The sequence below is a fragment of the Tachypleus tridentatus genome, chromosome 6 (assembly GCF_004210375.1).
Source record: "Tachypleus tridentatus isolate NWPU-2018 chromosome 6, ASM421037v1, whole genome shotgun sequence".
NCBI classification, from domain to species: domain Eukaryota; kingdom Metazoa; phylum Arthropoda; class Merostomata; order Xiphosura; family Limulidae; genus Tachypleus; species Tachypleus tridentatus.
This window is the reverse complement of record NC_134830.1, coordinates 120,108,758-120,133,317: the sequence shown is the minus strand read 5'-3', so window position 1 is coordinate 120,133,317 and position 24,560 is coordinate 120,108,758. Positions and strand designations below refer to the sequence as shown.

Sequence of the window (24,560 nt, the reverse complement as noted above, 5' to 3'; positions counted from 1 at the left end):
TGTTGTTGGTGGGTGAATGTTAACCTCAAATTTATTGAATTTTACAGCAGGAGACAATAAAATAAAGTCTAGCCAATAAAAACTAAAACTGTTTGAAATTCTGGAAGACATTAATTAATTATAAAAATCAGTTAACGTATCTGATTCCTTCTACAAAATTAAAATTACTAAAGTAAATGTTAACTGCCATTATATTTGTTACTGAATTGCACATTGTAGTGCTAACAGAAATATAATGCAGTTAAAAACTTAGTAATTTTTTCCTAAAAACCACAACTAGTTTCACGATTTATTTATACCTGCTAATTTACCCCTAGAGGGCAGTAATAATGATTGATTAAAATTGAAGAAACTCAATATCTTGTGTAGATTACTCACTATCCTTGACACTACATGGTTAAAAAATATAGGCTGTTTTATCTCCTTACTGAAATGTTTAGACACGTTTATTTCCAAGAATAACTGATAAATAATTATGCACTATTTAATATATCTTAAATTCAGCAGTTCTTCTGTGTTACTCCATGAAAACGTCTTAGTTTGTAGTTCTTGGTAGTGCGTGTTGGTGTGACAGGTTTGTTTGATAATATTTGTCATCTAATTTCACATGTTTCTGACGTTTTTTTTCTTTCATTGCAGAACATTAATGAACTGATCTCGTTAGAAAGGCCTGATTGGCAGTCCATCATGGGATATGTTACATCTCTGTACAAGCACTTTGAAACCTAGAATTGTTAATCACTGAAAGCTGTGGGATGAGTCCTGATGAACATTGCTATTGGACTTCTTTCCAACAATGAACACTTACTTTGTTGGAGCTTTCTCTCCCCCCCTTCCTTCAACTGGCATATGCATTCACCCACTGTTCAAAGTCCCTTTGTATAGATATATATATTTACTTGTGATTGCTTATATTGTCGTGGTAATGGAAAGTTTTAAACGTATTAAGTGCCATTTTATTAAGGTGTTTATGAGAAAAAATAGTGTTACTGTTGCTCTAAAAATTGACTTACTCTGTAAAAGTGGGAAAAGGACTGTGAAATCTGTTTGTGATATCTGTCAGCACAGTTTATCCAAGTATTGTGTGACTCCCTAACATGGGTAAATTATAATACCCAAGGTTCAGTTCCTTGGACAGTAGAATAGTGTCAAAATGGGTTTTTCTTATTTTAAACAGTTTATTATCACATGAAATTTATATGTAAAAATATACTGATAATTATGATTGGATCATATAAGTGTAATCTGGGCTAAACTCGTAGAGTGGATGTTTGGAACCAAACTGCTGAAAAGTATAGGATTTGTGATAAGCTCCTGCAAGTAGTTAAAGCCCACCACTTAGAGAAATACCTACATTTACTATCCAGTACATGAGTGTGACCTGTAAATGTGGATCACAGGTATGTCCAATAGTCAAAAAGTGGTTGACCTTACAATGGTCATTAATGCTTAAATTGATCAGTTTCCCAGCATTCCTAGTCACAATACAGATATTTCTGTTCAGTTCTATGGTTTAGATTGATTTCCCAGGACAAGTTGACCTGCAGTTAGACAAAAGAAGCAAAAAGAAAAGGGGGGGGTGACTGCTTGCTTTAGCTTGCTTGTTACTCGAGAGTAAATCTCAAATGTTGTAGATTAAAACGTATAAGCAGGACATTAGTTCTGAGATAGATGTGGCTGTTCAGAACTTTGGATTTTGTTTTTAGATTTAACTTATTGGTTTCTCAAATCACAAACTTGGGAGAAATGTTAAGAGGGGAAGTTGTTATCATTGTGAACCAAAAATATATATGGTAGATTAAGACGCAAATATTTATTTATGTTTCTAAAGGAAATTGATCATTCAAGAAATGTAGTTGGTAATTATACATTTTGGGGACATGATTGTCAGATGTAAGCTACAATAAATTATTTCAGTGTTTCCTAGTTTATAGAATATGTGCAAGTTTCCAGTACTTAGAAATATTGTACCAGCTGCTGTAGGCAAGCATATACATACTTAGGTGGAAGATTTACATCCATGAACTCTACGTGGTCACTAGTGATGGTAGTACCACATGGTTGATCTATATTGTGATCAGTATTACATACCAGTATTATCAAAACAAGGTCGATGGACTTCACTAACTTACTGACTCATATTCAGTAGCCAGAGAAACTGTGCGATAAGTTGTGCTAAATTACTTGTGAAAGCTGTGTACTAAATAAGTTTTTAAATGTGTTAAACAACTTGACTATAGCAACAGTGGTTCACTGAAGCAATCCCTTGACTACAAGGGTTTTTCTGATGCATGCTTTCAGGATTTTCTTCTCAGAACAACACCACTCACTTGATGTTTTGTATTCTAAAACATCAAAGAAACTGTACTATTCTGACGATAAATGACGTAACGGCATTATTAGATACTTCTCAACAGTTTCATTATTTGTGTTCTGGCACGTCAATGAAATAGTGTTGTGGATTATTGTATGAAAATTTCCTTTTTTTTTTTTTTTGACAAACTTAATTATTTTGAAGTATGTAAATATTTAAATCCATAATAAAGCTTCCTAATTTGAATTTAAAAAAAATGGATCTTGCTTTAAGAAGTTTTAGTTTGTCATCTATTTACAAAAGCACACTGGAAACCAAAGGAAAGTTGATTTTCCGTAAAACTTTTACCTCTGAGTAAAAGAAGTTGAAATGTTATTTGTCATCAGAAGCACCCTCTTAGAAGTTTAGTGTTAGAATTTAAGCCTATGTTCTTTTTCCATCTCAACCAGTTGCAGAATGTTCATCTCTTAAAAACTAAGAAATGATATATAATTGGGTAATTTCAAGTTTTTTACATTTTGCATTTCTTTGCGAGTTAGTTAGATGAGGTTTTTTCAGAGAACTACTTGTAATTGCTTGGAGAACACAGTTGCATTTCATTATGGTCAAGACCGTGATGAGAGTTAACTGGTATTTCAACTCTTGCTGTATTTTTATGTGTCTTAAACGTTTCTTTAAAGTTAAGAGTGGAGAGAAGAAAGAGAAACAAATTATTTTGGAGTTGAGAAGCTCTGTGATGGTGCTCAATGCCTAACGAAACAGCTGTGCACACCAAAATAAGTTGATTCAACCTCCTGCACTGGGATTGGTCATGTTTGTCATGTAGTCTTATCAAGTTGGCAATCTGTCAGATTAACCTACAGAAAAGAACTGTGTATTTTGAGCCATTAAGGAAGAGCATTATCTATCACATTTTGCCTGATCATGTCCAATGTCTCTGGACTATTTACTTCTAGGACGAGCAATACTCTTTTTTTTTCTTCATAGTTGCATGTAGTATTACAGGACCCATGTGAATGACAAGTACAGTTTGAGAGTTACCTTAAAAAAATAGCCCCCCCCCTCCTCACACATACACACACACACACACACACTTTCTATGTGGCTAACAGCTTTATGATACAGCCTCCACACATTGTGGAGGGTGGACCTAGAGAAGTATACAAAATGTAAACAGCACTCAGGTATGGCGTCAAGAATGATAATGGATAAATGATGCTTTATGTTGTAAATCAAATGTTTTCCAAGGTTTGGAGTTGGGGGGATAGACGTTTTGTCACAGTAAATCTAGGGGCCAAAAACTAAACTTTACTTTCTAGATGATGACAGTAAATATTTTAATCAACGTTTCGCCATTTCGGCTTTATGAAGGATAGTAGTACAGGGGCTGTCCTTTACTGCTAGCCTTGAGGAAGTCCCAATGGGGAATTGTTAATAATTATCTGGAAGTTAATTGTAATTTTACTGCTAAATTTTATCGACACTCAGTTGGGAGGAACCTAACGTTTGAGTCGCCCTGTAGTTGAGCACTGTTCGAATAATTTTTACCTTTCATCATTAGTTTTAAGTGCCATAAAACAAAAAATGGAAGAAGTCCTGAATGATAACAGTTGTTGAACTGTGGTTATGTTGCAAAGTTGTGTAAACATGCATTAAAGGGTGTAATTTTGTATATGTGAAAGAAAATAAAACATGGACATAGATTCTTCGTTTTATTGTCAGCGCGAAGGAACGTGACTAGTTATAGACTTGTCTAGTAATCCTTTAAATTACAATGCTTTCTTTATGTATTTGTTTAGAAACATTTTCGATTGTTCCTAAATTTTTCTGGGCCCGGCATAGCCAAGCGTGTTAAGGCGTGTGACTCGTAATCTGAGGGTCGCGGGTTCGCATCCCCGTCGCGCCAAACATGCTCGCCCTTTCAGTCGTAGGGCCGTTATAATGTGACGGTCAATCCCACTATTCGTTGGTAAAAGAGTAGCCCAAGAATTGGCGGTGGGTGGTGATGACTAGCTGCCTTCTCTCTAGTCTTACACTACTAAATTGGGGACAGCTAGTGCAGATAGCCCTCGAGTAGCTTTGTGCGAAATTCAGAAACAAACAAACAAAACTTTTTCTGTCCCCCGCAATGACAGCGGTAAGTCTTCGTACTTACAACGCTAAAATCAGGGGTTCGATTCCCCTCGGTCGACACAGCATATAGCCTGATGTGACGTTGCTATAAGAGAAGTTTTTGCTGCCTATTGTAAACATCCTTATGAAGTCGAACAGTAGAGGTGTAAAATACATCTGAATTGCCTCCCCGTCTCCAGTGGCTCAGCAGCACATCTTGAGGATTACAATGCCAAAATATGAGTTTCGATATCCATGATGGGTACAACATGGTGAGCCTTTGTGTACAGCAAAAAACAAAAACTGCAACGAAAAACACTTGACGAGTAGAAGAAAAGAAAAGGATACTTGAAAATAACTGGTCTTTTAAGAAACTTGTTTTTGTCAGGTCAGCCCACACACTTGAACGAGTCCATTTTTTTTATTTTCAATGGTGTAGTGAATGTGTTTGTTAGTCGTGCTTAAATCGCTGTGTAATTTGTGTGTGTGTGTGCGTGAAAGAGGGGCTAGGTTAAATATGTAAAAGACGTTGCAATTGTTTTATTAATTATTTATCTGTCTACTGAAGAGAAATCGCTTCTCGGTCAATGTAAAAATTATTATGTGGCGGGATCTTAATAAAGAATGATTTGTTTGTCGTGTGTTTGATTAGTAATTTCTCACTTCATAAACCAGCTGACTAATCCAACAAGAAATTGTGTATGTATTGTGTTTACTTGCAGAAGTATTCTCCACGTAGCATAGGATTAGGTTTAAACTATGATACACAAACCTGAGACCTTGTAACGGACACATCGTTAAGCTTATTAACAAACAAACAAACTTGTTCCCCTGGCGACTCGTATTTTACTTCTGTTCACGTGCTCAGATATGAATGTTTTGTTTCACTTAAACTTTTTTAAAAATTAAGTAGGTTGATTACAATTTTACGTTGGCTTTTCCATTACTTTTTTAACCGTATTTTGAACTGAACGCTGCTTAGTGGCTACTGTACTGGATAGTGGTATGAGTTTCGTTACCGCGCAAACAAACAACCTCAGTTTGGTAATAAAATATGGTGATTATTAGATAATATAAAAAGTATAGTTAACGAGACTAATTGTAAGAAGTCTTGGTCCTGGAAGAACTAGTTTCATGTGTCCTTCATAGTCTCACGTTGTCACAAGAAGTACTGTAAGAGTAGCATGTGATTAAAATAATCAGTTTTCATAGGAATACTTAACATAGCAATAAATTGTTTATTTAATCCTTTGGATTTTGTATGGATTATTCTGTTTAGGAAAGACAACGGGAAACTGTATCATCCAAGCAACTGTTTATTTTTTAAAATTCTGTTATGGAAAGTTTTTGACTTCCCGATATTGTAAACGCTAAAAGAGTTGGCGGTTGGTGGTGATGACTAGTCTGCCTTTCTTTTAATCTTGCACTGCTAAATTAGGGATGGCTAGCGCAGGTAGCCCTTGAGTAGCTTTGTGCGAAATGCAAAACAACTTTTTTTTTTTTTTTAATTGAAATGAAATTTTGTGATACACTTTAGTGGTGAGTGTAAACCTAATTGTCATTCTGTTGATTTGCAACAATAAACTTCATATTAGAAAGATTATCGTTAAAAACTAGAGATATTCCTTAACGGACTCGACATCTGTCAACACCAATTTAGTGTCGACGACTTATCTCCTGTCATTAAACGTTAAAACAACGGCTGTTAATCAGAAGGTTTGCGCATTGGTTCGATATCTTTACTTGTGAAAGTGTAACGAGAGAACAAAATATAAACTTTGGTGGAAAAGTATCGAGTAATAACATGAGACACAAGCTATAAATTATATGATAGTAATTAAACTGTCCCAGATAGTGAAGGTACTTGTCATAAATCTTATAGTAATTAAACTGCCCCTGATGGTGAAGGTATTGGGGTCTATGTGGATGCTATGAACTTCTAGGGTTAGATACGTGACGGTGTGATGAACACAACACTGTTATTCATGTACATATTATTTTTAGATTGAATTCAGTAATTAAAAGTTTTGCTTAAGATTTTAGATAAAAAATAACTTATAATAAAAGTACGTTTGTTTTAATTTAAAAGGAGAGCTACTTTGGGCTATCTGTTGTTTTCTCTCCGAGGAATCAAACCCAGGATGGTAGCGTTGCAAGTCGGAGGACTTTTATAAAGAAGAAGGGTTTGAGTAACGCAATTTCTTTGTAACTATAGAAACTGTTGGCGTAAGTAAGAACACTTTTATTCTTTTCCTACTTTTAGTATATTTTTAAATTGTTTTGTTTTTTTTCACCATCTTATTTCAAAACACTAATTAGGCCTAGAAAAATGAAAGTTAAAGGCAGGCTTTATTCGGAAAAGGATAATTAGTGTGTCAAATTAAGGCTTTTTTAACAAGCGTGATACTGGCTCTGCGAAACATTGCCAAAGTACGTTTATTAGACTGACAGAAGTTTACTTTTATTCTGCATTCTCCACCAGGTCTTCAAATATCGAAAATCGAGAAAGACTGAGTGTACAGACATAAACGTAGCATAGGTTTGGAAAAGTATGCAGCTTCGCAACAACAAATTACGACATGATTCAAGATTTAAAAAAAAAAAAATTCGTATCACAAAACTTGAGTCTTTTTCAATAGAATTTTAAAATTAAATATTGTTTGTTACGTATTCTCGTGCTACTTAGGGTGACACCTGGTGGAGTTTTAGTTTTGTCAGATTGGTAAATTAAAACAATTCTGTTAAATTATTTAAAATAAGATCATACTACTTAGAGATAATTTTGAAACGTTACACTTGACAGTTTACATGGTTATTTACTGACTGAATATTTCAAAGGTTGATTCACAACTACGTTGCTCAGTCGGTAATTTGACCATGTGGGCGGGTAGGTAGGTGGTGTGGCTTTATATAGTCTATTCATGAAGGGTTCTACTACTTCTCTTTGTTGTATTGCTTTAGTTAATTAGAAAATTCCCCCCACCCCAAGCAGCTCAGGGGAAAGTCTGAAGGCTTGTATTAGTAAAAACCAAGTTTTGATAATCGTAATGGGCACAGTACAGATAGCCCATATTGCAGCTTTGTGTTTGACAACAAACAAATTAGAGTACTTATAGTTGGTAATGTATTGAAACTTTTTTAATTTAGTTTATTTTATAATATATCAACATCATGGTTTTGATTCTCTTACTCGATTGTTCAGTGGGCTTATAACACAAAAAATGGGTTTCAGTACCAGTGATGAACAGGTTACAAACAATTCTTTGTGTAGCTGTTGGCTCAAAAACAAATTAAACTGTCTTCCAAAGCTAACCACTGGGAGTCGAGAAAGCGGTTTTCATTGTAGACATTGTCTGGAAGGATTACTTGAATCTCTTAACATCAGCGTAATGTTTTCATGTCATTAATATATTTTTCCACGAAGCTGGCTATCACTGTTTCGTTTGTGATTTCATAGGTTTTGTGTGTGTATGTGATTTCGGTGACTTTTTTGTTTGTTTTGATTTTATGTTTTGATGAGAGATGTTAATCTTACAAACAGCTTTATCGATATTACAATCTACTATGCGAAATACTTTCTTTTTCATTAAAGGTGAAAATTAAAAAACGTATCAGTGACATAGAAGCCTAATGCTTTCTTTGATTGCTCGTACCTACAGTTAATAAAACTTGTACTGTGATCAGCAGAAGCCAAGAAAGGTCTTGCTAGTTAACAAACCTTATACAATGACTAACTGAAGCAAGATAAGGTCTCGCCACTTAACAAAGCTTCTTGAATGATCAGTTGAAACCAAAAAGAACTAATCGGTACTAAGAGTTTGTTTACGTACTTCACTTTCTCGTTGTTTCAGTTTTAACAGTACCACAGAAACAATAATGAGGTAGTAATTTCGATTCTCCTACAATGATGGCTGTTTCTTCTAAGGCGCTTTCTCATCTCATTAGAATTCAAAACCGTTTTGATTCCAAACCTTCGTCTTGAAAAACCTCCATATACAGTTTCTTTCTCTCTTTCATTAATAGCGTTCTTTATAGTAAGTACTGGTTTTGTTTCTGAATATCGCGCAAAGTTACACGAGGGCTATCTGCACTAATCGTCCCTAACTTAGCATTGTAAGATTAGAGGGAAAGCAGCTAGTCATTACCACCCACTGCCAAATCTTGGATTACTCTTTTACCAATAAATAATGGGATTCATCGTCACATTATAAGGTCCCAACGGTGTGACGGGGATTCGAACCTGCGACCCTCGAATTATTATAGTAAGTTGTACTTTTATTATTATTTTTAGTATGCATTAAAAAGAGAGAGTGTGAAAACAAAAAGGCGCGAATATATCTGGAATCTAACACCACAAAAACATTTCCAAAATCTTTGCGATTTTTAGAACTCCAAAACAAAAGAACTTCAAATGATAGAAGACAGGTTCTTTGAAGAACAAAATAGTAATAAGTGAAAAGTGGTGTTACAGAAGAAAGAATACAAAAATGCTGCTACATTGGTAACAGAAGTACGGCTTCATCAGACATTAAAAGTAATGGCCAAAGAGGATATAGCATTTATACTCTGGAGAAATTATTTTAAAAAATTTTGAGCCGGATACGAACTAAGTTAGGTCAAGGCTTGGATACTGAAAGCACGTGATTTTATTTTCGTTCGTACTAACATTATTTCCGCCTCATTTCGGAACTTGGCCATTAGTCATTTAGGAAAAAAAAAAAACTTCCAGCCGTTAAGGTTAGACTGGAAAAAAAAAAAGTTCTTAAGTATTGTGATCATCAGGTTATTTTTTAGCAGTTTATACCCTAAAAATTCAAACCTCTTTAATAGGGCATATCAATGGAACTGGCCCCCCTCTCCAAAACCAAAATTATTATAAAACGGTCTCATAATCGCAAGTAATGTTACAAGTTAAAATTCATATTCAATCCTGCGATATTAATGTGCAGGTCAAGTACTGCAGTGTCTGTTTGGTCACATCACGTCTCGAATCCATCGGTCCACAACTCTGGCAATTTAAACCCTAGACCATATTACACGGAGTTTACAGAAAATAAACATTATCATTGTTTCTACACTCTGTTTATTGAAAACATACAGGTAATAATTTGTTGATATACATTTAGTGGTTCTGAGATATAAAGGTGAGTCATAAGTGACTCTTTTTGAGGTAATGTAATCAGATGTTTTTCTGATGACTTTTGTTTGTTTCGGATAGTTGTACCAGCCGACCTTAATTTAAAGCTGGTAGACTACAGGTAAAGGAGCCTGTTGATAGCACGAACCTCCAACTCTTTAGTTACTCTACTTGAATTGGATTCAATTGTAACTCTTATAGCACACCATAGATCTCAAGGGAAAGAGCGCACTTTTGCGGAAACAGTACGCGAACCATAGACCCTCGAATTCATAGTTGGACACGCTTACCACTAGGCCACCCTTCGCTTGTTCGTTCGTCAAATTTGTCATTTTTGACAAGTAAAATAAGATAAAAAGGATCATGTTATCATACCATACCTATCCTTACTTTGCAGTTATCATGCCAGTCCGGGTGATTAGGACCCACAACTTACAATCGAAAGGTTGCTTGTTCGAGTACCCGGCACATCGAACATGCTCGCCATTTCAACCTTGAAGGCATTACAATGTTTCGGTTAATCTCACTATTCGTTGGTAAAAGAGTAGCCCAAGAGTTGGTGGTGAGAACTAGCTGCCTCCCCTCTAATCTTACACTGCTAAATTAGGGACAGCTAGCGCAAATAAAAAACAAACAAACAAACTTACGTTACATATTACGATTTCAAATTGCCGGACATTTTAATTCAAAAGGTAGTTGAATGTTAATACACTGCTGGCCAAAATCTTAAGGCCAGTGAACATAAAGAAAAAATATGCATTTTGCATTGTTAGACTCAACCACTTATTTGAGTAGAGCTTCGAAAGATGAAAATAAGAAAAGGGAAAATAAAAATATAAAACTTTTTTAGCATTTAATATGGAAAATGTGAACGCTGTGAAATTAACCTCAGTATTAGCTGGTCAAAAGTTTAAGACCATACTGAAATGAAGCGTTAATCGGTAAACACGTAACGAAATTTAGTCATTTGTGTTGAAGCATTAGTGTTGTCAACATCTCCTGTGTTACATTGGGTAAAAACATGGCAAAGGCTAAAATGTTGACAGAGTTTGAACGTGGCAGAATTGTCGAGCTGCAAAATTAAGTTCTCTCTCAACGTGCCATCGCTGGTGAGATTGGGAGTAGTAAAACTGCTGTTGCAAATTTCTTAAAAAGACCCTGAGGGATACGGAACGAGAATTTCAAGTGGTCGATCCAAGAAAATTTCGTTGGCGTTGACCAGGAGGTTTCGACGGATTGTCCGGCAACACACCAGCCGATCGTCGAACCAGATTAAGGCTCTTACGGATGAAGAATGCAGCTCAAGAACAAGACGGTACCTACGAGAGAAAGGCTTTAAAAACCGTAAACGTCTTCATAGGCCACGCCTCCTTCCACACCACGAAACAGCTCGGTTAAACTTTGCTGAGAAGCACCAAACATGTGACATAGAAAAGTGGAAGAAGGTTTTGTTCTCTGATGAGAAAAAATTTAACCTGGATGGTCCAGATGGCTTCCAACGTTACTGGAACGATAAGGATATCCCATCGGAGACATTTTCTACACGACACAGTGGAGGAGATTCGATCATGACCTAGGGTGCTTTCTCCTTCGTTGGAAGCATGGAGCTTCAGGTTATACAGGGACGTAAAACAGCAGCTGGCTACATTGGCATGTTGGAGAGAGCATTCTTATTCACTGAAGGCCCTCACTTGTGTGGAAATGACTGGAACTTTCAGCAGGGCAATGCTGCAATGCCCCCACAACAAAGGACTTTTTCATGGCTTATAACGTGATTCTTTCGGACCAGCCAACGTATTCGCCTGAACTGAACCCCATTGAAAATGTTTGGGGGTGGATGGCAAGGGAAGTCTGTAGAAATGGACGTCAATTCCAAACAGTGCATGATCTTCGTGAAGCCATCTTCACTACTTGGAATAACATTCCAGCCAGCCTTCTGCAAACGCTTGTATCGACCATGCCAAAGCGAATTTTTGAAGTTATTCGCAATGACTGCCGTGCAACTCAGTACTGAGACCTCTTGTTGAGCATTTTGTACCCTGTTTAGGACTTCTTTTTGGTATGGTCTTAAACTTTTGGCCACTTAGTATTTAGGCTAATTTCATAATGTTCACATTCTCCCTATTAAATGTGTGTGTTTTCTTATAGCAAAGCCACATGGGATATCTGCTGAGCCCACCGACCTATTAAACGCTAAAAATGTTTCTTATTTTTATTTTCCCTTTTCTTATTGTCATCTTTCGAAGCTCTACTCAAATAAGTGGTTGAGTCTAACAACGCAAAATGCATATTTTTTCTTTTTGTTTTTTGACCTTAAGATTTTGACCAGCAGTGTATGTGTCACATTTGTGATATTTGCCAACAAGATTGATACAAACAATTATCTTTCTTAGCACAAATATATATTAATATACAAACAACAATACAATTTATAATAATGTTTATTACAAGTACTTTTTAAAAGTAGTGGTTTATGTACAAGAATTTTACAAACGATACTTTGCGTACTATCTGGTCTGGAACTGAATGTTTTATGAACGGTCCATGTCCACATGGAGCAAATTAATTCTGAGCTGATAAACAGGTACGCTTCGTTTGTCGGCTAGCTAGCTTGAAGTACACAAAAGTTTTTCACCGACGACAATATCTTATGCCTTCGTAGAAATTATAACGTCCGAAGTCAATTCACAGAAGTTATACGGTTTGTAATGTTCGAAATCTTTAAACATTCCAGGTCAAGTATCTGTAGTTTCCGATTAATAAGCATTTGTCATAATTATAGCTTCCGAGGCTTATAGTATAGTGACGGTAACAACCAAACAATATTATATTACTGTATCTTGATGCGTCAATTTATAATCTTTAGGCGAAATTCTCGAAAGTTCACTTGCCAACAATGTAAAACATATATTGTTGATTCTTGCACTCAAAAATCGTCTACAAATTTAGAGAACATCACACAGAAACAAACGCAGATATTAAAATAAATGTATAACAGTAAATCTGTTACAATACATAGAACATTAATAAACACCAAACATCAGAATGTGAAAGTTATGAATTCTTCATTAAAAATTGTTTATGATGTGTTAAGAATGAAAAAAAAAATATTTAATAGTTATCTTGGTATTCTGTTAAATTGTTGTAGAATGTGTTTGATGGGGTATAAACAATAATAAAATCACTTATCTACGTTTATTATAATGTTCTAAATAACTTCTTGTCTTCTCTCACTTTCTGACAATAATTGATGACACTCTTTGTGGTCTTATCAGTAGTCATAGTCCCTCGGTGAAGCTGCAGTAAGTCTTCGGATTTACAACGCTAAAATCACGGTTTCGATTCCTCTCGGTGGATACAACAGATAGCCCAATGTAGTTTTACTGTAAGAAAACACACACGTCACGACTACAGTAAAAATAGTTTACATCTGTAAATCTATGAATATGATAAGATCAATACTTCTCTATGAAAATAAAAATATAAATGTTTTTATCTTAAGCTCCAGCATAAAAATAAACTAAAAATACAAGGTTAGGTATTACATAATAACAGTTATAAACAAAAAATAATAAGTTTAATATTCCATTATCAGTTATGAAAGAGAGTTGAAAGTTTTAGATGTTACGTTAAAGAACGAGCTTTATAATATTAAATACAGGGCGAGTCAAATGTTCTGGCCCCAAAGTGGTGTGTCTGCGGACTTGCACCGCTAGAAACTATGTTTCGATACCCGTAGTGAGCATAGCACAGATAGTCCACTGTGTAGCTTTGTGCTTTATTCTAAACAAACAAAAGTTCTGACTTCAACTTATTGTGAAACATACAAATAAAATATGCGAGATAAGGTTCAGGGACATTGAGAAACCATTTGTCACCTGACACGATGTAGAAACATAAAGGTTGTCCAATTCTGTAACCCACCCTGTATTAAAGTGAACTATTTTCAATTTCAAAATTCATGCGAAACCAATAAGGCAAACAACGTTTCTGGCAAAACAACATTGTGCGTTACAACTTTTTTACTGGTGTATTTTATTTCAGACTGATAGTTTCAGATATAACATTTGTTTAACACTTACATCATGGCATCTTGTCAGGCAACAATACACTAAAATACGTTAAATCAGTAGAATTTCACTGTTTCACACCTCCCTCACAACAATAAAAAAACAGCAGTTTTTAAATCACCTTATATACGACCTGAAGTCATTGAAGAAATAAATATTAGTGTTCGAATAATAAGTTTTTGAAGAAAAGAAAGTTTAATACAGTGATACCTCGGTTCTCGAACTTAATCCGTTCCAGAAGGCTGTTCAAAAACCGAATCAATTTTTCCCATAAGAAATACTGTAAATTAAATTAATCCGTCATTGACCTCCGCATTATGAAGCATTTTAAGTAAAAATATTGCTTATTTATACCTGTATAATAATACTTACATGCGTAAAGTCAACCACAAAAACTATAAACACAATAAAAAAAAACAATAAATGAAAATTTAACTACACTTTACCTGTGCTGAGGAGAGCTGATGGTGTAAGTGAAAGGTGGTGAGGAACGTGGAGAGTAGAAGGGTTATTATTGTTTGGAAGGGGTGTCACCTTCCATAAAAACGTCAGGTAACTCTCCTTCTGGGGTTCTTTCTCTTTTCTGTCTTTGCACTGCCACAACCTGCTTGAGACCCACTGGACCTATTTCTCACTAAAAACTTGTCTAATGAGGTTTCTTTCTGCCTGGCACCCATGTCTCACCACACTATGTATGCCACTTCTCTTCCTAAATTTTTCAAACCACACCCTACTAGCCTTAAAGGCATCACTTGTATCAGCACTCATTCCAAGGGTGTTTTTCAGGAGGTCAGCGTGCAACTGCTTTGCTTTCTCACAAATGATGGTCTCAGAAATGCTATCACCAACTAACTGTTTTTCGTTTACCCAAATCAACAACAGTTTTTCTACCTCTTCCATTGCTTGTGATCTTTGTTTCGTAATCACTGTCACTCCTTTTGCAACATCAGCTCCTTTGATGACCTCTTTATTTTTCAGTATGGTGCAGACTGTAGACTTCACCATACCAAATTGTGTAGCAAGGTCAGACACGCGAACACCACTCTCATACTTCGCTACGAGATCTTTTTTCACCTCTATTGTGGCTCTAACAACTTTTCTTTCTGGTTTGCTGCTTTCATTATCCTTCGTTGATCCCATGGTGGTTTATTTACTCAGAATATTTAGAAAAAAACAAAAAGAAAAACGAGAACGTTCACAGCAGATTTTAGCGGGAGTGTGGACTGAGCGACAAGTGCAGGTAAAATGTTTTGGGCAAGCTTGGCATGGGCCGAAAATGGTCGAAGGGTCGTTCGGGTCATCAGTCGGGTTATTTCGGAGGTTCGGGCCACGACAGCTTGGTTCGGGAACCGAGTTTATGTTTGACAACCGAGACATTTTTTTCTCAAACAATATGTTCGAAAACCGAATTGTTCGAGAAGGGAGTCGTTCGAGAACCGAGGTACCACTGTATTTTGAGTTATCTATGAAAAAAGAAAATCAAAGATTTTACTGGTTTCGATTAAATTCGTGGAGTTATATTTTGATTGAATTAATCCTGTAGTGTAATATCACATGACCTCCTCACAAACGTGAAATAACATTGCGCTATTTTGACGATAAAGCTGGAACTAAAGAAACGAAGATATCTGCTCGCCAAAAAATTAAAAACTTTTTCTCATTTTTTTCGGCCAACATTCCGTTTATACCTGCTTCGTAAGAGCTCTAGTAGTGCAGTAACTATATTATTTCGTTTAAATATATATCATGTGATTGGTTGTTATGGCAACGGCATACATAAACATAAATTTTAGCAGTCGCGACATCTATAGTAAGTTAAACACTACTTCATATTATTACCTATAAAACAATTACCTTACCTTTAAATTAACTATTTTTCTTGTAAATTGTGTGCAATTAGCAAACGATAATTTAATTGTACCAGGTTTTTGTGCCAGAGAGGTTACACTAGCGATCCATACAATTCTAAGTAATATATACTATGTGTATAACACTAATTACAAGGCTGGTACTATCTTCAGACATAATAAAAATACTGGCCCTTTACACTTTTATTTGGTTGGCATATAGCACTAAATATCTGTTGAATTAATTTTTTCTTTCAGTCTTAATTTAATATTCTTTGCACATGTAGTACAAACATACAGTAATAAATATGTCACATATATATTTCTTTCGCTTCCGAAACTTTGCACTTTACCGTTTAGCATATAGATAATGTTTCCTATCAGAATGGAATCACTGGTCCCGGGCGGAAGTTTGCTGTCAACGGTTCTGATAAACTCCAATCACACCCACCATCCGAGCAGCGAACAGTTTAATCAGCGGAAGGAAGATGCCTTTAACAGTCTTTATTCTCTCATTACTTGAGTTTTATAGCTATTTCTGCCATGCTACAATGCGCAGCATCTGGCCCTAACCCTAATTAATAAGCCACGAAACGAACGTGAAGATTCATACCCTCATTACGGTGCTAGCTGGTGATGACGTATCGCATTCGCCTGCATCTGAGCCAAGCATCACCACCGAACTGACTAGTGCTTCTCTTTATTTATACTTTAAGTAGTGGCGCAGGCGCATGTGGGGAGCTAAAGCTAGTTCTTGGATTTTGGAAGACGTGTAGCAGATCAAGTTAAGATCGTGTCATTATTACAAGCCTGAGACATCCCTCTTGCAGTCATGCTAGGGCTCAAATAGTTCAACAAGGTACCCAAGTGTATACCCCTGTGTCAATGTTCGAAAGCACTAGCAGACATCAGTTGTTTCCATCACTGAAAATACACAGCACATAGACTATTAGCGTCCATATATCGTACTTTTATCACTACTGGCCACAAATACTTCGGAAGCGACTTGTTTTATACGTTTTTCGAAAGGTGTTGTATTTGCAGGGTTTTGCCTGTTTTTCCTATAAACCGCAGAATTCTTTCGTGGTTAGGAACTTCTACAATTTTTAACTCAAAACTACTAGTGTATGAGTTTTGGTTTGTTTTTTTGTGTGTGTGTATTACTTACCGATGTGGATGGGAAACAGCCGGGGTTGAAGCTACAGGAGAATGCGAGGGGAACAGTCCCGCTGCGCCAAGTGTTGCTACTACTGTCGAGCGAGCACCACTTTCCTTTTCTCGCACATTGGCCTGTGCGGGCTGGTAGTAGGCTATACAATCATGGGAGCTTTTACCTTCGAAGCTCTCGAGGCCTATAACGAACGCGCCAAACGAGAAGAAATGCGGACTGAACGGAAAGCGGTAGTGGAAGCCCTGTGGGACATTACGGCCGAAAGTAACGTGCTTCACGAAATCAACTGGACAGAGAGGGCAGCAGCCACCCTCAGAAACTTCGAGGTGACCCTTGTTCGAGCCGTCAGGAAAGAAGGTTATGACGGCAAAGATGAACCGCCTCTTCAATGGTCCTTTTCTGGTGCATTGTTGTACTCTATTATAGTCATCACAACTATCGGTAAGCTGTTTGTTTTAAAGCTCTATCCAGCTGCTTAAATATATATATATAATAACTTATTATTCCAGTAATAAGAACAAAAAGTATTCATTTAACAATGCGAAGTTACGTAGGAAGCGTTGGAGTCAGTGAGGCCTAACATGTCGTTAGCAGCGAGAGAACCCAAACGATGAGTTAGGGCGAATAATCATAAAGTTATTTGTAGTTTGCCTGTTATTTGTAATTAAGATTATGTTTTTAATTAATTGTAATTATTACTGTTGAATTTACTCCTGGTAAAAGTTTTCACACGATTAATCTCCCAGCGAGCGGGAGCAAATATTAGCATATCCTAGAAATGTAACTCATATATAATTATCAGGCTTATCTGAAAAGTAAAAGGTGGTGAACCAGTGTTCTCCCTCTTTCTCACACGTCGGGTTCGAATCCCCGTTACACCAAATGTGCTCGCCTTGTCAGCTGTGTGGACGTTATAGTCAATCCCACTATTCGTTGGTAAAAAGTAGCCCAAGAGTTGGCGGTGGGTGGTGATGACTAGCTGCCTTTCCTCGTGTAGCTTTCGTGAAATTTAAACCAAACCAAACTCAGATGCACACACGTTTGTTTGTATTTAATAAGCAGTAAAAATAAACAGTACTGCTGTTAAATATAAACAGTACTGCTGTTAAATATAAACAGTACTGTTGTTAAATATAAACAGTACTGCTGTTAAAGTAAAGCGTATAGATGAGAAGCTGTAGCAGTGAAAGTATTTTCTAGAGAAAATTTTCTCATTACTTCGACCTTTACTGCAGTTTTTTTCAAAATTTAAATAACAGTATTAAGAAATGAAAATATGCCCCCCCAGTGCATCAGCGGTATGTCTGCGGACTTCCAGCTCTAAAAACTGGGTTTCGATACCCGTGGTGGGCAGAGCACAGACAGCCCATTGTGTAGCTTTGTGTTTAATTCAAAACAACAGATGAAATTATAAAACAGAATTTACAATGGCTTAATATTAGGCCTTTTTCATGTTTATCTTTTTGACAATAAAACCGTAGAATAGTTAATTAATGTACCACTAGGTGTTTTCAGATACCTGTTTGAAAATAAAATAACATGAGTAAATGAATATTAAAAATTAGATATATAAATAAAGTTGAAAATAAAAATATGTTTGTTGGGTTTCGCGCAAAGATGCTCGAGTGCCAGTTGCGTTAACCTTTTTTCGTTTTGAAGTGATGGAGTAGAGAGAAAAAAAATCAACACCACTCACCGCCAACTTTTGGGCTATCCTTTACTAACAAAAGGTTGGACCTGACCGTAACATTATAACACCCTTCACCACGATCAAATTTCAAATTTCATTCCCGCAATTCGCACGTTTCGAGTCTAGCACGTTAACCACCATGCCAAGTTTGAGTTCGCTTGTTTTTGTGCGATTCCATAGACATGCCGCTGTGCCACTGGGGGGCGTCTGGCTTAAGAAAGTGCGTGTGTTTTCTTATAGCAAAGCCACATTGGGTTATCTGCTGAGTCTACCGAGTGGAATTGAACCCTTGATTTTAGCGTTGTAAATCCGTAGACTTACCATTCTACCAGCGGGAGACTTAAGAAAGTGAATAAGTAGTCTTTTCACGAGTTTTATTTTAAAAATAAAATTGTAAGGGTATTAAAAATGTAAAATTTATATATAACAAACAGATGAAGGAAGAGCTGATGTGTTTACTCTGTTTTTTTGTCTGGATCCCTCTTTTTATTAAATAGAAACATGTAACTGTTTGGTGAATAAAAGCAAAATTTACTAAGTGGTTGGTAAAAACCTTTTGGGGAATTTTTTTTCTGAGCGTTTGGTTTGGTTTTGGTTTTGTTTTGAATTTCGCGCAAAGCTACACGAGGGTTATCCGTGCTAGCCATCCCTAATTTAGTAGTGTAAGACTAGAGAGAAGGCAGCTAGTCAGCACCACTCACTGTTTTTGGGCTACTCTTTTACCAACGAATAGTGGGATTGATCGAAGCTTTATAATGCCCCCACGACTGAAAAGGCGAGCATGTTTGATGTGACGGGGACCGTAGCTAAGGAGAGAGCTTTGTGTTTGGGTCCGTATATATGTATGTCCGCGCGTATATCTCGAAGAATAATTAACAGATTTTTGTGATTTTTTTACATGAGATAGTGTGTTCCGATAGAATGATCCTCCCCAAATCTGGTGTGGATCCGACGTTGGATTCTGGATTAATTTGAACATTTTTATAATGGAGATATAGGGCATTTTCTGTGTAAAAAGTGAGGGGATTAGGGCTTAATATTAGGCGTACACTGAAACCAAAAATTCATAAATCTGTGACATATGCTAGCTCTCTGATTGCTCTTGTTAAGTTAGAGTGATTGTGCAAAGTTAGATAGACTGAATTGTTTCGTTCATCATGGTAAGAAAAGCATGTAGAACCAAAGTGTTTCTCTTTCTCTTTCTAAAAACTAAACAAAAACTAATTAATATTCATATGATTATAGTTGAACCAAACTTTCTGAATCTCGAAATTATGAATGCACTAAAAGATCGAAGAAACAGCGAAACAAAGTACATTTAATAAAAAGCAAAACTTTATATTTTGGACAGTGAATTTGTTTTGGTCAGTTACGTAATCAAATGCATGAGATTTATAGACAGCGTTATACCACGTGACCTCGAGGACGTACATTCGATACCTGATAATCGTATTTTCTAAAGCAAACTAAATTTTTATGCTTTAAAAATAAGCAAAGTGTGCGAGTCCCCTACAATTTGTTGTTGGTATTAATCCAAACCTATACTTACGTTTAGAACACTATGAATCTTTCAGTGATGTTAACTTATTCATAAAGATGGCTAATGTTGAAGCAGTGAAACGAACGTTTTGTTTATGGATAGTAAGTGTGTGTGAGTTTCTAATAATAATGACGGACCGATGAGGCTTTCTTCGTCGTTTCGGGCCTAAACGTGTCGTTTGGAACATTTGCAGCATCGTAAAAAAATGGCATTTTATTTTATAAGTAACAAACCTGAAACTACTGGAGACTCCCAGAAGCCTTTACAAAAGGTATAAAGCAGGTTACACGATAATTCTCTCATTTGATTATTTTAATACTAACAAACTAGTGGATTTAAGAGGCCAGAAGTAAATCAAATGTTACCGCTATGAAAACTTAACTTTAAACAAATGGTTCACTTTACCTTGTGTTATCGTTTTTTGTTCTTTCATAGCACCTATCTCATGTGCGTAGCCTTCTTTGTGTAAATAAATGCAGTAGCAATTTTTAGAAGGTACATTTGAAATGTAAATAACTGTTTTTGCATTGTATTGAAATATATTCAAGGATACTGGGGTTCACATGTAATCCTTACAACACTTCTATTTATCGATAGGGTATTGTTTTGTGATGATCTTCGTGTTATTTTATAAAAGAAGGTGAACCTGTTTTAATAATATATATTGCACCAGGATTTTGTTTTTTAACAATGGATCATCACGTCAGTATTGCTTAAGCCTTATTATCATTACTGGATTCTTTGAAAGTAAGATCGCACACCTATATATCACGTGATACATTTTTTTTTCTTTTTAAGAATGCTGGTACCCATAGCTTTCATTTTCTCAAAAGTTAAAAGTTGTTCCTATTGACTTCTCCCCAGAGGGGAAGTGGTAAGTTTAGCGATTTACAACGCTAAAGTCTGAGGTTCGATTCTCCATGGCAGAAAAAGTGCAGAGAGGTTATTGTGTAATCGTTACTTAAACGTTTCAGTAAACTCTTCTAGACGTTAACCACTTGTTTTTCTATCTTAATATGTGGTAGAGCAGAAAGCACCTATTAGGCTTAACTACTAACAATAACAAATTGGATTTTCAAAATTAACGGCATCTTATAAAACACAGGAGTAAAGATTCAAGCATTTTAGACTTAGCCATCCCTACTTTAAAACGGCTGGCTACATGAAACAACAGCAATCGACGTTTAAGGCGGCTATTCCAAACCAAATACCCTTCCCCCATCCTTCCAGATGGCTCAGCAGAAAGTATGGGTGCCTATAACGCTAAAAATCTAGTTCCGATATCCGCAGCTGGCAGAGCAGAAATAGCTCATCGTGTAACTTTATGCTAAAAAACATACAAACAATAAATAATTAATAAGAAAGTCTACATATCTGTATTATGCGGACCATTTAAGAATTTTGAACAAATACTTTTAGGCTCGTTTAGTTTATGACTTTTTCATTTTAATTCTGTAAACACGAAAGAAAACGAGAAACGTACTTAAGGAATCTATAAATATATATGCAGGTTAGTTTGAGCTTTATAGTCAGAATTAATTTATTACAAACATATCACTCGAAATACATTCCAATACGCGTGCGTAGAAAGGTTGTAATGAATTCCTTCTCTCTCTCTTTTTTTTTTTTTTTTGACTTTGACAACATTTTATTAGCGTCCCTTGCACCGCTAATGTAAATTTACTTCTAGTAGTTTTGCTTAAGTATCTGTTGGAAGATGTTTGAATGAACAGATTGTTAACCCTTTTGTGTGGAAACATAATTCTGACATTTCTGTACAGAACAACCCTGTTTTGATAATCCGTTCGTATGCACTATTATTTTATTTTTTTTTGCAGAGGGACTTTGCTAAATTACCGTTTTATCATACGTGATTACGTCAGTCACACGAAACGACACAGTTTCAGGGTTGATGGCCGGAAATTGTTCTAAAACTGAATAAAAAAAAGAATTGGCTAATTTATGAGTGGCTGGTAATGAAAAATTACGCATACAGCACTTATGTGTAAATTTACGGAATGTTGAGCTACGCAATGTTGACGTTATGTTGATAGAAAATAAATATAAAGGACATTTATTTTAAGCATCATCTTAAATAATTCACCTTTTGGACAACCCACACTTCCTCTTGTTAACGACAGACGAGTTCTTACCACAAATCTACGCTATAGACATATAATGTAGTTCTGTGATTTTACTAACAGTTCTAGGTCAGACGCCAAGTTGGCGAATGTTTGAAAGACAGGACAGAGAAGCGACATCTAAGAAAGAAAAAAGGCATTTTTTAATTATATGTGCTATGAAAAAATGGGAAAAAATGTAAAGTGTTTTAAATATATATATATATAATGAAAAACATGAAAGCACAACGGGAAGGCAAATAACGTTTGTTTGTTATGCAAATGGTTCTGTGTTCTTTACTCATTACATGTATCAAATCCGATTTCTTTCAGCGTTCTTAACTTTTAGACGTGCCGCTGAGCTACTAGGGGGGTACGTAATATGAGGATATGTGTGTCTATTGATAATAATTCTTATATACCAACATCAACTGCACATAGTCACTAGTTTGATATGTCCACGCTGGTACAGCGGTAAATCTACAGATTTACAACGCTAAAATCAGGGGGTTCGTTTCCCCTCGGCGGACTCGGCAAATAGCCCAATGTGGATTTGCTATAAAGAAAACATATACGTGGTTTAATACAAAGCATTTCATAGTCTCCTTTTTATGGATCAAATTTCCATATTTTTAAAATTAATTTTCACCAGAAAAAAACAACAACAACGTTATTTCCACTGTGTGTCTGTTCGTCACTTTTTGATGGCTTAATATATTTTGCAGCACGATTTTTATTAGTCTTTTCCCACATAATATTGAGCCACAAGATATAGTGCTATTTTGTCGAGAGGAATGAGTGATGAATTGGACTTGACGTGACATATGTGATGAACAGCGCAGCAGCAAGACGCTTGACGACAGTGTCTGCTGATAGTGACTGAAAGTTTGAAAATACTACCGACGTTACTTGATGAATGCCAGCAGGTGTGCTCACATGTCTGCTGAGCTTGCTCATCTTTCATTGGTGGAACCTGTGGGTTATGTTACGTAATCACCTGCGGGTATTTTTGTTCGAAACACAAATTTCTAAACCCAGAACCTGATTTTACTCATTTAAACTTTTATTTCGTTAAAAAATCTTGTTCCTAAAATCCACAGAGACACCACCCCATCTCCAGTGGCATTAGTTTAAGTTCTCATTTTAATAACAATGTTTTATTTATTCCTAGTTTGTTTTTTTCTTTTTTACATAAATCAGTTTAAGTTCTTTGACACCTGGCGGTTTGGGAACACGATTTACAAACTGCGTGTCGCGAACTCCAATCACGTTTCCTAACATGCTCGCTCTTTAAGAGGTTATAGCATGACAATGTGACGGTCAATCTCACTTTTCGTGGCTAAAAGAGTAGTCCAATAATTGCAGGTAGGTGGCGTTGATTATCTTTCCTCTAGCCTATCACTTTTAAATTAGGGACGACTAGCGCAGATAGCTCTAGAAGTAGCTTTGTGCGAAATTCAGTAACGAAGAAACGGATTCCTTTTTATTGGGCCCCGGCATGGCCAGGTGGTTAAGGCACTCAACTCATTATCTGAGGGTCGCGGGTTCGAATCTCCGTCACAACAAACATGCTCATCCTATCAGTTGTTTGGGCGTTATAATGTGACGATCAATACCACTATTCGTTGGTAAAAGAGCAGTCCAAGAGTTAGCAGTGGGTTTTGATGACTGGCCGCCTTCTCTCTAGTCTCACACTACTAAATTAGGGACGGCTAGCGCAGATAGCCCTCGAGTAGCTTTGCGCGAAATTCAAATCAAACCAAACCGAAACCTGTTGAGGAGATATTTGAAATACCATTTCGAGGAAGAAACAATCCGAGCCATCTGTTAGTAGGCAGTGCTGCCACCTACCTCATACAAAAATATATTTTACACGTATGCCTAAATGGGTTATCAGAATTAATAAGAATCGAGAGTGATCCTACACCAATGGCTTACAAGTTCACAAGGTTAACTGGTCTAAAATTAGAATGAATATTATGTTAATCTTTAACAGCTGAACCTTTTCAAAGTTAAAGCATTTGTAAGCCAGAAATAAACTAGCAAACACCTAACCACGTGTGATTTGTCCCTGAAAGTGTAACTTGTTAAATAAAGCATGAAAGAGTAGAAGAGGACGAAGGATTACTTCTGTTGAAACTTTTAAGTGATTCATGTTAAGATAGATGCTTATCCGTTATAACTGTTATGACTTGTACAAACCCCCTAGACCTCTCCCCGTTTGACCTCTATTTCCAGCCTAACTAAATTTTAAAATACCATTTTAACTGGTATTTTTGAATATCAAAATTAATGTTCTGGAAAATAAATATTACTGGTATGTACTGGTAAGTAAGGAAGTCTGCCATTTCAGAAATTATCTTTGTTGAGTTGATAAGTTAAATTGTTGTTTTTAATTATCAACCCGACAGTGGAAAGTGTAAACAATAGACACGTGATAAAAGCTTATTGTGTTATTCACTTGTGTAAACTTGGGGAAGAAGTATGTTAGGTATTCAACCAATTTGAGGTTCTTCGTTTGGTAAATTTTTCGTTTACTTTGTTATACTGTTTATATTT

The 24,560-nt window shown here is 36.1% G+C and overlaps 1 protein-coding gene and 1 pseudogene across 2 annotated transcripts in view; both read left to right on the top strand.

The window, feature by feature from the left end:
• Positions 1 to 5,063, top strand: part of LOC143253454 (cytospin-A-like) — a 36,592-nt pseudogene extending 31,529 nt beyond the window's left edge. Inside the window, exon 16 of the transcript XR_013029636.1 lies at positions 640 to 5,063. The product of XR_013029636.1 is annotated as a cytospin-A-like (transcript). The remainder of the gene's footprint in view (positions 1 to 639) is intronic.
• An 11,068-nt stretch (positions 5,064 to 16,131) lies between these two features.
• LOC143253453 (potassium channel subfamily K member 18-like) overlaps positions 16,132 to 24,560 on the top strand; it is a 57,225-nt gene continuing 48,796 nt past the window's right edge. Inside the window, exon 1 of the mRNA XM_076507376.1 lies at positions 16,132 to 17,092. Coding sequence (XP_076363491.1) covers positions 16,690 to 17,092 — 403 coding nt within the window. The 5' untranslated portion in view covers positions 16,132 to 16,689. The remainder of the gene's footprint in view (positions 17,093 to 24,560) is intronic.